The sequence below is a fragment of the Musca domestica genome, unplaced genomic scaffold (assembly GCF_030504385.1).
Source record: "Musca domestica strain aabys unplaced genomic scaffold, Musca_domestica.polishedcontigs.V.1.1 48, whole genome shotgun sequence".
NCBI lineage: Eukaryota > Metazoa > Arthropoda > Insecta > Diptera > Muscidae > Musca > Musca domestica.
In genome coordinates this window covers 1,065,375-1,077,542 of record NW_026712340.1, presented here as the reverse complement: position 1 = coordinate 1,077,542, position 12,168 = coordinate 1,065,375, and the positions used below count along the sequence as shown (strand labels likewise).

The window sequence follows — 12,168 nt, the reverse complement described above, 5'->3', positions numbered from 1 at the left end:
TAATATATAAGTAACAGTCAGAAGTTTCCTGTTCTTGAAAAATTTATTTTAAATATGTATATTTTTTATGTTTAAACGCGACAAAAAAGAATTGTGCAATTTGTGTTCTACCAAAAGGTTAAATGCCGACAGGCTTAATGAAAATGTTTTTTTTTTTCAAATACACGCATAGATATTCAGAATGTGAGGTATACTGAAACAATTATATAATTTGTTGTTAAAAAAAATGATTTGTAAGATTGTATGAAAAAAAAAAAAACAAATTACACATGTATACTGGTTTTTCATTTCAGGATATATGACAAGACCTTTTAAAAAAATTGTATTCATATGTGGGGCCTAAACCACAACTTGAACTAATTACTTATATATGAAGAACAGCAGCAATTTATTCCTACTATGATATTTTGGACGTAAATTCTTTGCCAAGAATACAAAGGAGAAGCTTATCATAAGATAATACAGTAAAAAATTATTTTAACTTAAAGATTTTGTATGTCATCTTAGCCCTGTTGTTATTGCCTTTTTGTTGATTTGTTAAAAAAAACAAGTAGAAAAGCTATATGCCCGAGCCGAGTTTTAAATACCCTCCACCATTTCAAAAAAAAAAAAAAAAAAAATAATAATAATAATAATAAAAAAAAATCCGTTAAAAATTCTTATAAAAGTAAAATCTTAAAAAATACCATTATATTAAGGTCTACCCGACGACGTGTACCTGCATAGGCAACTTCTGTCATAAGCCATTACAATATTTAAATGCGAAACTAGAAACAAAATCGGTGAATAATGTAGCTAAAATCATCAAAATACCGAATAAAGGAGGTACTATTTTATGGGGGCTATACGAAGACGAAGACGTAGGCCTGCACAGATAATTTTCTGTCTTAGGCTGTAGTATCTATGACGAACTTCAAATACCAAATTTGAAACAATTCCGGTGAAAAATGTCGCTAAAATCACCAAAATACCGAATATCGGGAGGTACAGTTATATGGGGGCTATACCAAAACGTGGACCTACATGGCTTATTTTCAATAACAAAAGTGCTGCAGACATGATATACATTTGAGTAAAATTTAATAAATCTACTTCATTTCATTTGGAAGCTAGAGTGATCTGTTTCAGATTCATCTATATACAATTCTCTCAACTCCAAGTATTTGCGAAAGGAATGTCAAATTTTATACACCCTTCAAGTAGGTAAAGGAGACATAAACAATGTTAAAAATTCAAAATAACTTCTTAAATAGTAAGGACAAAAACTATATTGATAAACATGTGTGGAAAGCAATGACAAACTGCTTCAGAGCACGGTTAAAAATATATTTGCTCTGTTCCAGAACTGCAAGAATGTAAAAGTTTTTACTACAATAGCGGATTTTCCCTTTATGAAATCGAAAAAAATTACAAAACTCGTAGATTCTTGCAGGTTCTGGAACAGAGCAATTGTTTCAAGTCCTTACTTTTGTAGAGTTAAAATTGGTGTAAAATTTAGATGTCAATTCTAAACCAGAAGTAGGCAATCATGCTATTACTTTTACTTATTTTGTAAAACATGGTAAACATTACCATCGTTCTCCACTATAAACAAACGTTGTTTTTATAAAATCAACAATAATGGGATTAAACCTGACTATTTTGCAACAACAAAATTATTTTGTTTTTTCTTAAATTTCCTTACACCTTTTTTAGTTTTTTATATATTTTTTTCTTTTTGGCAAATTTGTTGTAGGAAAAAGTTAACAAAAATTAAAAACAAAATTGAACCCATTCAAATGATCTGGTTTTATGGTATTTCATTCATTTTATTTTCCTCCGCATGGGTGTAGTTTCCAAATCACCTTTTCATGGAAAACCCATAACCCGATTTTCATAAACAATTCTAAATTTTCAGGCAATGTGTCAGTTGTATAAGAAATGGTAAACAAAGGGCTTTTTATAAAAACATATTGTTTATATGTACAATCCCACTTATAAAATCAAAAAGAATTTCAACAATTAAGGTTCAAAAATTACTATACCATCTATCTTTGGAAAGACAATGTCGGCAACTAAATAGTTACCAATTCTCTATACAACCTACAAATACAAATACACAAAAAATCAAAATATATATTTTTTTAATTTTTATTTAGCTTAGCCATTTATAAAAATTATTCTCTTATTTCGCATAAATTTTAGCAAAATCATGTGAAACATCTCAACAATATGGCAACACTCGCAAGTAATAAGTTAAAAAGTAACCACAACACATTTCCAGTGATGTTTAATTGGAAGTAACTCCGAACTTCCAAATGTCACGTGAAATGAAAGCTTTTCCACCAGACGTTGCAGTCGAGCTACATACGTAGTAATGTCATTATTTCGTTGATCGTCGTAGTTCGGTGTGGCGCAGAAGAAACCTGTTGGTAATAATCTTGTCGGCTCGTTATTATTATTTTTTTTCTTTCATTTTGTTGGAAAAAAGTGGGAAAGTAAAGAAATAATCGAATAAAATACATAAAAGAGTTGGCCTATTCACGTAAAGAACGCAACTGGAACAATAAAAGAAATAATATAAATACAACGAAATGCAAAAACTTGAAAACATGAAATGTGAAATCACAAGAAAAAAATGTAATGGAATTTTTCAACGACGAAGCTGACTAGCGAGCGAGCGAACCAATGAAAAAAGCACCCATAAAAATACTGGAAAGTTGCAAAGCCAAGCAACAACAATACGTCAAACACACACGCACACAAACACGGGAGAGGAAGAACAAGCGAAAAAGTTTCAAATGAATGTGTGATTTATCAAGTGACCTCCTAAAACGCAAAGTCAGCTGACAAGAGACGACGACGAGTTGAAAAAAGTTTTCAAGTTTTTGCAGAAAAGATTATTATTTTTTTCGGTAGCAAATTCAATTAATATTTCGTGTTAAATTTGCATAAATAAATCCCACTTTGACTTTTCAACAATTGGGAAAATAATTTCACATGGGATTTTAATCATTAAATATCGTTTCTCCTCCTCCCTCCTTTCAGATTAATCATTCCATTTTCTATTATTAAGTAAGAGCTCACACTAGCAACTCCACACCAAAAATGTCCAACTTGAAACGTTTCGATGACGAGGAGCGTGAGTCCAGATATGGTCGCGTCTACGCCGTCTCCGGTCCTGGTGCGTATCCATTCGATATCCTTGGGGAAAATAATGTAATTTTTGTTTTCTCCCTCTATTTTGCGTTTTTACAGTCGTCACAGCCGAATGCATGTCTGGTTCTGCTATGTACGAATTGGTACGTGTAGGCTACTATGAATTGGTCGGTGAAATTATCCGTTTGGAAGGTGACATGGCCACCATCCAGGTATACGAAGAAACCTCTGGTGTTACTGTCGGTGATCCCGTCTTGCGTACTGGCAAGCCCTTGTCCGTCGAATTGGGTCCCGGTATTATGGGCAGCATTTTTGACGGTATCCAGCGTCCCCTGAAAGACATCAACGAATTAACCAGCTCCATTTACATTCCTAAGGGTGTCAATGTACCCTGTTTGTCTCGTACCGCCACCTGGGAATTCAACCCCCTCAATGTTAAGGTTGGCTCACACATCACCGGTGGTGATTTGTATGGTTTGGTCCATGAAAACACCTTGGTCAAGCACAAAATGATTGTCGGTCCCCGTTCCAAGGGTACCGTACGTTATATTGCCCCCGCTGGCAACTATCATGTCGATGATGTTGTCTTGGAAACTGAATTCGACGGTGAAGTCACCAAACACACTATGTTGCAAGTGTGGCCCGTTCGTCAACCACGTCCCGTTGCTGAGAAATTGCCCGCCAATCACCCCTTGTTGACTGGTCAACGTGTCTTGGATTCGTTGTTCCCTTGTGTCCAAGGTGGTACCACTGCCATTCCCGGTGCTTTCGGTTGTGGTAAAACTGTCATCTCACAGGTGGGTTAACTTGCAGAGTGCAAGTGTTGTGTTACAGCGTTTTGATGAAAAACAAATGTCTTTTTGTTCTCCTCTCCATTTAGGCTTTGTCCAAATACTCCAACTCCGATGTCATTATCTACGTCGGTTGTGGTGAACGTGGTAATGAAATGGCTGAAGTATTGGGTGATTTCCCCGAATTGTCTGTTGAAATCGATGGTGTCACTGAATCTATCATGAAACGTACCGCCTTGGTTGCCAACACCTCTAACATGCCTGTCGCTGCTCGTGAAGCTTCCATTTACACCGGTATTACCTTGTCTGAATACTTCCGTGATATGGGTTACAACGTATCTATGATGGCTGATTCCACCTCCCGTTGGGCCGAAGCTCTTCGTGAAATTTCTGGTCGTTTGGCTGAAATGCCTGCCGATTCTGGCTACCCAGCCTACTTGGGTGCCCGTTTGGCCTCCTTCTACGAACGTGCCGGTCGCGTCAAGTGTTTGGGTAACCCTGAACGTGAAGGTTCTGTCTCCATTGTCGGTGCTGTATCACCTCCTGGTGGTGATTTCTCTGATCCCGTCACTTCCGCCACCTTGGGTATTGTCCAAGTGTTCTGGGGTTTGGACAAGAAATTGGCTCAACGTAAACATTTCCCCTCTATCAATTGGTTGATTTCCTACTCGAAATACATGCGTGCTTTGGATGATTTCTATGACAAGAACTTCCCCGAATTCGTGCCATTGCGTACCAAGGTCAAGGAAATCTTGCAAGAAGAAGAAGACTTGTCCGAAATTGTGCAATTGGTCGGTAAGGCTTCGTTGGCTGAAACCGATAAGATCACCTTGGAAGTTGCCAAGTTGTTGAAGGACGATTTCTTGCAACAGAACTCCTACTCATCCTATGACAGATTCTGCCCCTTCTACAAGACTGTGGGTATGTTGAAGAACATCATTGCCTTCTACGATATGGCCCGTCATTCCGTTGAATCCACCGCCCAATCAGAAAACAAGATCACATGGAACGTGATCCGTGAGGCTATGGGTAACATTATGTACCAATTGTCTTCGATGAAATTCAAGGTGAGTTGGAAAATATGGCATTCAAGTTTAATTTGAAACTAATTCATTGTCTCGTTTGGTTTGTTTACAGGACCCCGTCAAGGATGGTGAAGCTAAAATCAAGGCCGACTTTGAACAATTGCATGAAGATTTGCAACAAGCCTTCAGAAACTTGGAAGACTAAAATGTCACTGGAGTGTAGCTGTAAAACCCCACCACCACCACACCACTAGCCTTGTGTATGATGATTCCCCTTCTATCTTCTTGTTGTTGTGGTCGTGGAACCTAATTCACATTCATCCTCAGTATTCCAAAATTGTTGTAAACACCACCTCCACCACAAATCTTACTTAACATTGCAGTACTTGTTAACTTTGTTAAAAAAGTCGTCCTCTTTATTATTATTATCTTAATAATTATGTTTAATTATAAATTTTGACCTACTGCTTTTCTTTGTAGTTTTTCACCATCTTCTGGTTGTTTTCGAAGGTGGCTAGGAAAATCGTGTTTTCTAGGAAGAGAATATAGGCTAGCAGTTAGGTTGTAATATTCCACATAAATTGTTTATATATTATTTTATTGTTGTTTTTTCGGAATTCTTTTCCAATATTGTTTTTTGAAAGATTTTTCCTTTAATTTTTTTGTTAATATTAATGTTGTAAACAACAACAGCCAGGCAACAACAACAATAATAACTTGAGAAAGTGTGTTAATGTAATTTTCTTGTTTTTGTGTGCAAATTTATATAAATATATATTCTAATTATGTAGTAGCAATAACAACCAACAAACAAATTAATTATTGTAAAAAAATGAAAACAAAAATATACATAAAAGAAAAAAAATATCCAAAATAGTTAATATTAAAATAGCCTCTGTTATTTAATTTAAAACAATATTTTGTGGAAGAGAAAATTCGCTTTGGAATTTAGGGGCAGCTAGAAAAATACACTCATAGTTTATCACGTGATTTGTTGTAGAATGATTCTTTCAAATGTTAATTAACATTACTACATAAATGTGTGTTAATTAATGCCGGAGTTTCATGGCGTAGGCATTGTTTGTCTTTATATTTGGAAATGAAAGAATAACCACTGTACTGTGTACATAGCAACCCAGTGAAAAGTAAGAAAAACGATAGGGGCCTGATAAGGTATAGATAGCTATGTATGTACGTAAAAGGCATTAACACTAGCCATGCCAGCTGACGTCTTAGGCCTTTGCATGTAGGGCTGTTGTATTTTTATTTGGGATAATAGTCAAACAAAATTGTTTGTTGTAAATTGGTGTTTCTTTTATGTACCTTATCTAGATTTGAGGGCGTCATGTGCAACACGATAATGCAGCGGCATTTTCGTCAGTAAATACATTTTCTCTTTTAGTCGGATTGAGTTGAAATTAAATTTCCAAGATTGTTTGATGAAAAAATTAAGGCAATATAACTCCAGAAAACCATAATAAAACTAAAAGAGTTTGATAATTTGGAACATGTTTTGATGGAGATCAAAATCTACATGTGGTACCATAAAACAAAGGTATATCGGATCAATCAATCTCTTGAAGTTGGATTGTGACAAAGCTACCATGTTATAGGAGAGTAAACAATTAGAGCATGTCTTGTGGCAATATTTCCCAAAGAAAATGTCTGGTCCACTATTTGAGGTTTGTCCTGACACTCCAACTCCGATGTCATAATCTACGTCGGTGGGGAACCGCGGTAGTGAAATGCCTGGAATATTGAGATACATCATTCAGTTATCTGAAATTTATAGTGTCATTGAATCGATTACTTTGGTAGCCAATGCCTGTCGCTGCATGTGAAGGTTCCACTTACAGTTTCCTGAATTTCGAGTAACTAAGGGATTTTTTCAAGAAATATTCCGTTTGCAAAAGCTGTATCTATTGATGAAATTGCTCGTGGAACACCACACGCAATACCAATACTTTCAATGAACCTACAGAAAATTCTTTATGGAAATATTTCTTAAAGTCAACTGATTAGTAGTTAGAACCTGTTAACCTCAACAATTTTATTATTATCCGAACAAGTCAATAGATGGTTTGACTGATATCGCCCATCTAATGGCGCATTGAATAACTTAACGCTCGACACTGTTTTGTTGGTCTTATCTGATGACCTTATCTCTCATGAGGTCCCAATGAAAGAAGTTGGAAGGCGTTAAAAAACATGGTCTCTATAGCCAGTAGGGATCACCTCTTCGGGAGATAAAAGTTCCGGAAACTTTTATCGTTGCCTGTGCGATAGCGCCGTTATGTTTTAATAATTTGAATGCGTCGATATGGCTTTTTATAATATTAAGCATTTTGTTAAAGGCTCCATATAACTGTACCTGAAATTTAAGGTTTTTTTTGGAGCTTAGTCACGATTTCAAATTTGCTGTTTTTTCCGAATTGGATGTAAATTGGCAGTTTATGTTCCTAGTATGTAGGAAAAATGAATTTGCAGAGAACTGTACATATAGACCCCAGATAACTGTACCTCCACACATTCGATATTTTGGTATTTTTTCCAGTATTCGGTATTTTTTTCAGTGTTCACCAGAATTGTTTCAAATTTGGAGTTCGTAATTGGTACTACCATGGCACAATGATAGAAGGTAGAACAAAGCTACCTCCTAAATACATATTTTTTCTATTGGTATTCTAATTCTGTCTGAATAAAAAAGAAAATAATTTGAAATTAGTTAAATTTAGAGACAACAGAAATGCATATTTTCCGACAAAATGTTAAATTGAGATAAAACAATATTCTTCCTCTATCTTGGATTCAATTTTGTGATGAAACACCAAAATTCCATTCATTTTTTGTTAGATTTTCTCTTCTTGGTACGTCCGATATCGGCTACGCGAAGCAAAGTTTTTTTTTCACACTTGAAACATCAAAGACCCATATCTCTGGATCCAAGAAAGATAACAATTATTTGGCATACATTTTGTGGGCTTCCAAAATGGGGCTTTTTGACTTTTAGCGGATTCTTTTTTTTAAAAATCCATGTCCAAAAAATTATCGATACAACTCTGAAACAGTTTTAAATAACCCAATCATGTGACTACTTTTTGGATAGGTATTTCCAATTCATTATTTTCATCTTAGTCCAGTACTTTGGGTCAAATATCCGGGCATCCGGGTCCGACCCCCGAAAAAAAAACTTTCCTGAAATCAGGGTAAAAATAACAATCTCTCACAAGGACATTACATGGCTGTGGAAAATATAGGCTAGGAAAAATATCTTAAATATCTTATACTTCAGAAGAAGTCTCTTTCCCCTCACAACCACGGCAGTGTGTACCACAGTGCCTTGTAGTGTATTTTAACATTACAATTTATTACATTTCACACACACACAAATTACAACCTTACATTTTGCTCCATCATTTGCAAAACTATTTTGCCTGCCTGCCTCGGTTCGATGGCATACAAGTCAATATTTAATAATAAATAAGAAAATATTTCCCAGCATTTCATTTTTCAGCAAAAATGCCATATGGAGCACCACACACACACCCACCCATCCATAACCAGGTTGTAAAATTGCAATTGTGAAGCATATTTTTGGGGATTTTTGAATAATGTATTGTATGGCACACATGATTGCTTTACAAATTTTGTACGAGTATGAACGGCAAGTAAATGATGATATTGGCTATTATACTTCCAACGAGATCGATGTGCAATGTAGAATAGTTACTGTGGAAACGTTTACGACTTCATGCAGAGATGGGAAGACTTCAATGCTGTGTTAAATTTATTAAATAATATTGGTTTTAGTAGATATAGCAGAAACAAGTAAAAAAAGGTGTAAGTTCGGCCAGGTGTAAGTTTGAATACCCTTCACCTATTGGAACGAATTCGGCAATTTTCAAAAAAAATCCGTTAAAAAAATCTGTTAAAATCTTAAAAATACCGAATGTAGCCGTTATATTAGGGTCTATACGATGACGTGGACCTACATAGGCAACTTTTTTATAAGCCATTACAATATTCAAATGCAAAACTTGAAAAAATCGATGAATAATTGTAGCTAAAATCATTAAAATACCGAATATCGGGATGTATCGTTCAATGGGGCCTACACAAAGACGTGGACCTGCACAGACAATTTTCTGTCTTAGGGTATAGTATCCACTACGAGCTTCAAATATCAAATTTGAAACCATTCCGGTGAATAATGTCGCTAAAATAATTAAAATACCGTATATCGGGAGGGGCCGTTATATGAGGGCTATACGAAGGCGTGGACCTTCACCGATAATTTTCTGTCATAGGCTGACGTATCCATTGCGAACTTCAAATACCAAATTTGAAACAATTTCGGTGAATAATGTCGCTAAAATCATCAAAATACCGAATATCGGGAGGTGCCGTTATATGGTGGCTATACGAAGACGTGGACCTGCACAGACAATTTTCTGTCTTAGGCTGTAGTATCTATTACCAACTTCAAATACCAAATTTGTAACAATTCCGGTGAATAATGTCGCTAGAATCATCAAAATACCGAATATCGGGACGTACCGTTCTGTGGGGGCTATACGAAGACGTGGACATGCACAGACAATTTTCTGTCTTAGGCTGTAGTATCCATTACGAACTTCAAATACCAATTTTGAAACAATCGCAGCGAATTATGTCGCTGAAATCATCAAAATACCGAATATCGTAAGGTGCCGGTATATGGGGGTACTAAGACGTGGACCTTCACCGATAATTTTCTGTCACAGGCTGACGTATCCATTACGAACTTCAAATACCAAATTTGAAACAATTCCGGTGAATAATGTCGCTAAAATCACCAAAATACCGAATATCGGGAGGTGCCGTTATATGGGGGGCTATATGAAAACGTGGACTTACATGGCCAATTTTCAATAACAAAAGTCCTACAGACATAATATGCATTTGAGTAAAATTGTATCAACCTACTTCATTTCGTTCACAAGCTAGAGTGATTTCCACAGACGGACGGACATCGCTAAATTGACATAGAATTTTATGCTGTTCGAGAACATTTGTGGGGTCTAAAATGTATATTTCGAGGTGTTACAAACGGAATGACAAACCTAATATACCCTCCATACTATGGTGGATGGTATATAAAATTTCTGGCGGTAGAAATGTATACTTGGGAATAGGGGCTATTAGTTAATTTAGCGATGATTTTAAGAATGAGAGAAAGATTTGCATTTTGAAAACAGAAAATGGTTTCAATTTAAGTACTAAATTGATCAGATGTATGTATAGCTATATGTTTCATATAAAAAAACATAAACACTATAATATGAATCCCATTATAACCAAAATTATGTGCCCATATAATGCGTCAAATTATACGTTTTTACACAAAAACTATTTACTTGGGATAACCGTGCATAACCGACCAATAACAACAAATTTACTTTTAGGTTTCTTTTTTCTCATATAAATCTCTTGAATTGGTTATCATTAGTTTTTCCACACCTGGTTTGCATTTGAGCTGTGTTATATTCTCCTACACATGTACCACACATTTAGTAGTAGCTCACAGCCACTTGGCATTTAGTTAGAAATTTATCGGAAAAATTTACAAAAATTTAAAATTTATGATGCAGTCTCAAACCAGAAATTCTAATATTTAACTAGAATAAAACATTGATAATGCGAATGTGCCACTGAATGATTGGGATTCTGTAATCCCATAGGGATAATAGGGTTATGTACACTTGTTGTACAGATGTATGTTGTTTGTTGACAATTGTCTATAGTAATTGCTAATCACAATTGTTTGGATGGATGGGCGGACGGACAGACAGATTGGACAGACTGACATGTAGGCTTACACGTGTTTACAACATAAACAGAATGTATGTTTGGTATTCAACACCAGCAGCGGCAATAGAATTGAAATATTTAGTTTGTAAATATTTTAGATTTATTGATGCAGAAGGAGGGAGGGGTAATTCAACGTACGATAGTACATTTTTATATGTATGTAAAAGTTCGTGCGGTATATAACTGCCTGCTAGTCTACACATCATGTAGGAGTCACATGTTAAGGGACTTTTCCACATTAATGTTAAGTATTTTTATGGCATACTTTAAGGCGCTCCCTACAATTTTTAAGGTATGATTGATAAAATTTTAGGTATTCGTGGGGAAGGGGGGACGATACAAGAAGTGTGAAATAAAGTTCGCGGTACGAAAATGTTTTTTAAACCTTTGAGAATTGAAAAAAATTAATTCAAGGACATTATTACAAGAGAAAGAGAGAGAGAGAGAGAGAGGTGATGGCAAATCAACGCCCAGACGAGAAAAAACAAGAATCGTGAAATTTTGCATCAGTGTCAGTCTTGGTGCGTATGCGTGTAAAAAAGGCTGGGTATTTGGAAAATTGTACTAAAAGGGTACGAAAGGTACTAAAATGCACTAAAAATTTAATACTTTGTATTGGACAAACGGAATGAGCTAGAATTCGGAAATTTGGAATGGGAGTCACTGATAGAGAGCAGAATAGATTTATCAAAGGGTTTTTGAAAATTCGAACCCTAACGTTACGATAAGTTCTAAAATGGTACTAGCCTTCCAAAATGGTATTATTTGGCATAATGTGAACGGATAGAGTTAAAAATTTGAAATTTGGCATGAGAATCAAGGTTGGAAGGTAAGTTTAATATATTGTTGGTGGTGTTGGAAATATGTACTAAGTGTGCAAATTGCACTAAATGGTACTAAATTTGGAACAGTTTGGTTTTAGGGTGAACGGATGAAGCTGCAATTTTGAAATTTTGTATTGATGTCCTGTTGGTGGGAGGTGTTTTTGGAAATGTTACTACAAGTGAACGAAAAGTACTAAATGGTACTTTATTTGGTACAATTTTGTATTGGGTGAACACATAGTGCTTGAAATCGGAAATTTTGTATTTGGGCCGCTGTTCATGTGTAGCCGGTACATATGGAGGTGGTTTCGGAAATGTGTACTATAATTGTACGAAAAGTACTGAATGGTACTCTATTTGGTATTGGGTGAAGGGATAAGGCTGGAATACTCAAAATTCATATAGATGTCACTGTTGATGTCTGTGGTTAAGAAATGGAGATGGTTTTGGAAATGTGTTCTATAATTGTACAAAAAGTACTAAATGGTACCATATTTGGTATTGGCTAAAGGGATAGAAATACAATTGTGCAATTTGATA

General features: G+C 35.5%; 2 protein-coding genes across 4 annotated transcripts in view; one reads left to right on the top strand and one right to left on the bottom strand.

Moving 5' to 3' along the window:
- The window catches only part of LOC101890137 (pneumococcal serine-rich repeat protein), a 479,414-nt gene that overhangs the window by 14,942 nt on the left and 452,304 nt on the right, over positions 1-12,168 (bottom strand). The gene's annotated exons all lie outside the window — the stretch shown is intronic.
- On the top strand, positions 2,255-5,414 carry LOC101890307 (V-type proton ATPase catalytic subunit A). The gene is made up of 5 exons (XM_011292740.3): positions 2,255-2,411; positions 3,028-3,163; positions 3,238-3,935; positions 4,019-4,996; positions 5,067-5,414. The coding sequence occupies exons 2-5, from the start codon at positions 3,088-3,090 to the stop codon at positions 5,157-5,159; spliced, it is 1,845 nt and encodes a 614-aa protein (XP_011291042.1). The 5' UTR covers positions 2,255-2,411; positions 3,028-3,087; the 3' UTR covers positions 5,160-5,414.

Bases quoted from the DNA above. Each gene is read 5' to 3' on its own strand.
- LOC101890307 (XM_011292740.3), top strand. From the start codon at position 3,088: ATGTCCAACTTGAAACGTTTCGATGACGAGGAGCGTGAGTCCAGATAT. The intron at 3,936-4,018 runs GTGGGTTAACTT...CTCTCCATTTAG, and splicing joins GTAAAACTGTCATCTCACAG to GCTTTGTCCAAATACTCCAA. The intron at 4,997-5,066 runs GTGAGTTGGAAA...GTTTGTTTACAG, and splicing joins TGTCTTCGATGAAATTCAAG to GACCCCGTCAAGGATGGTGA.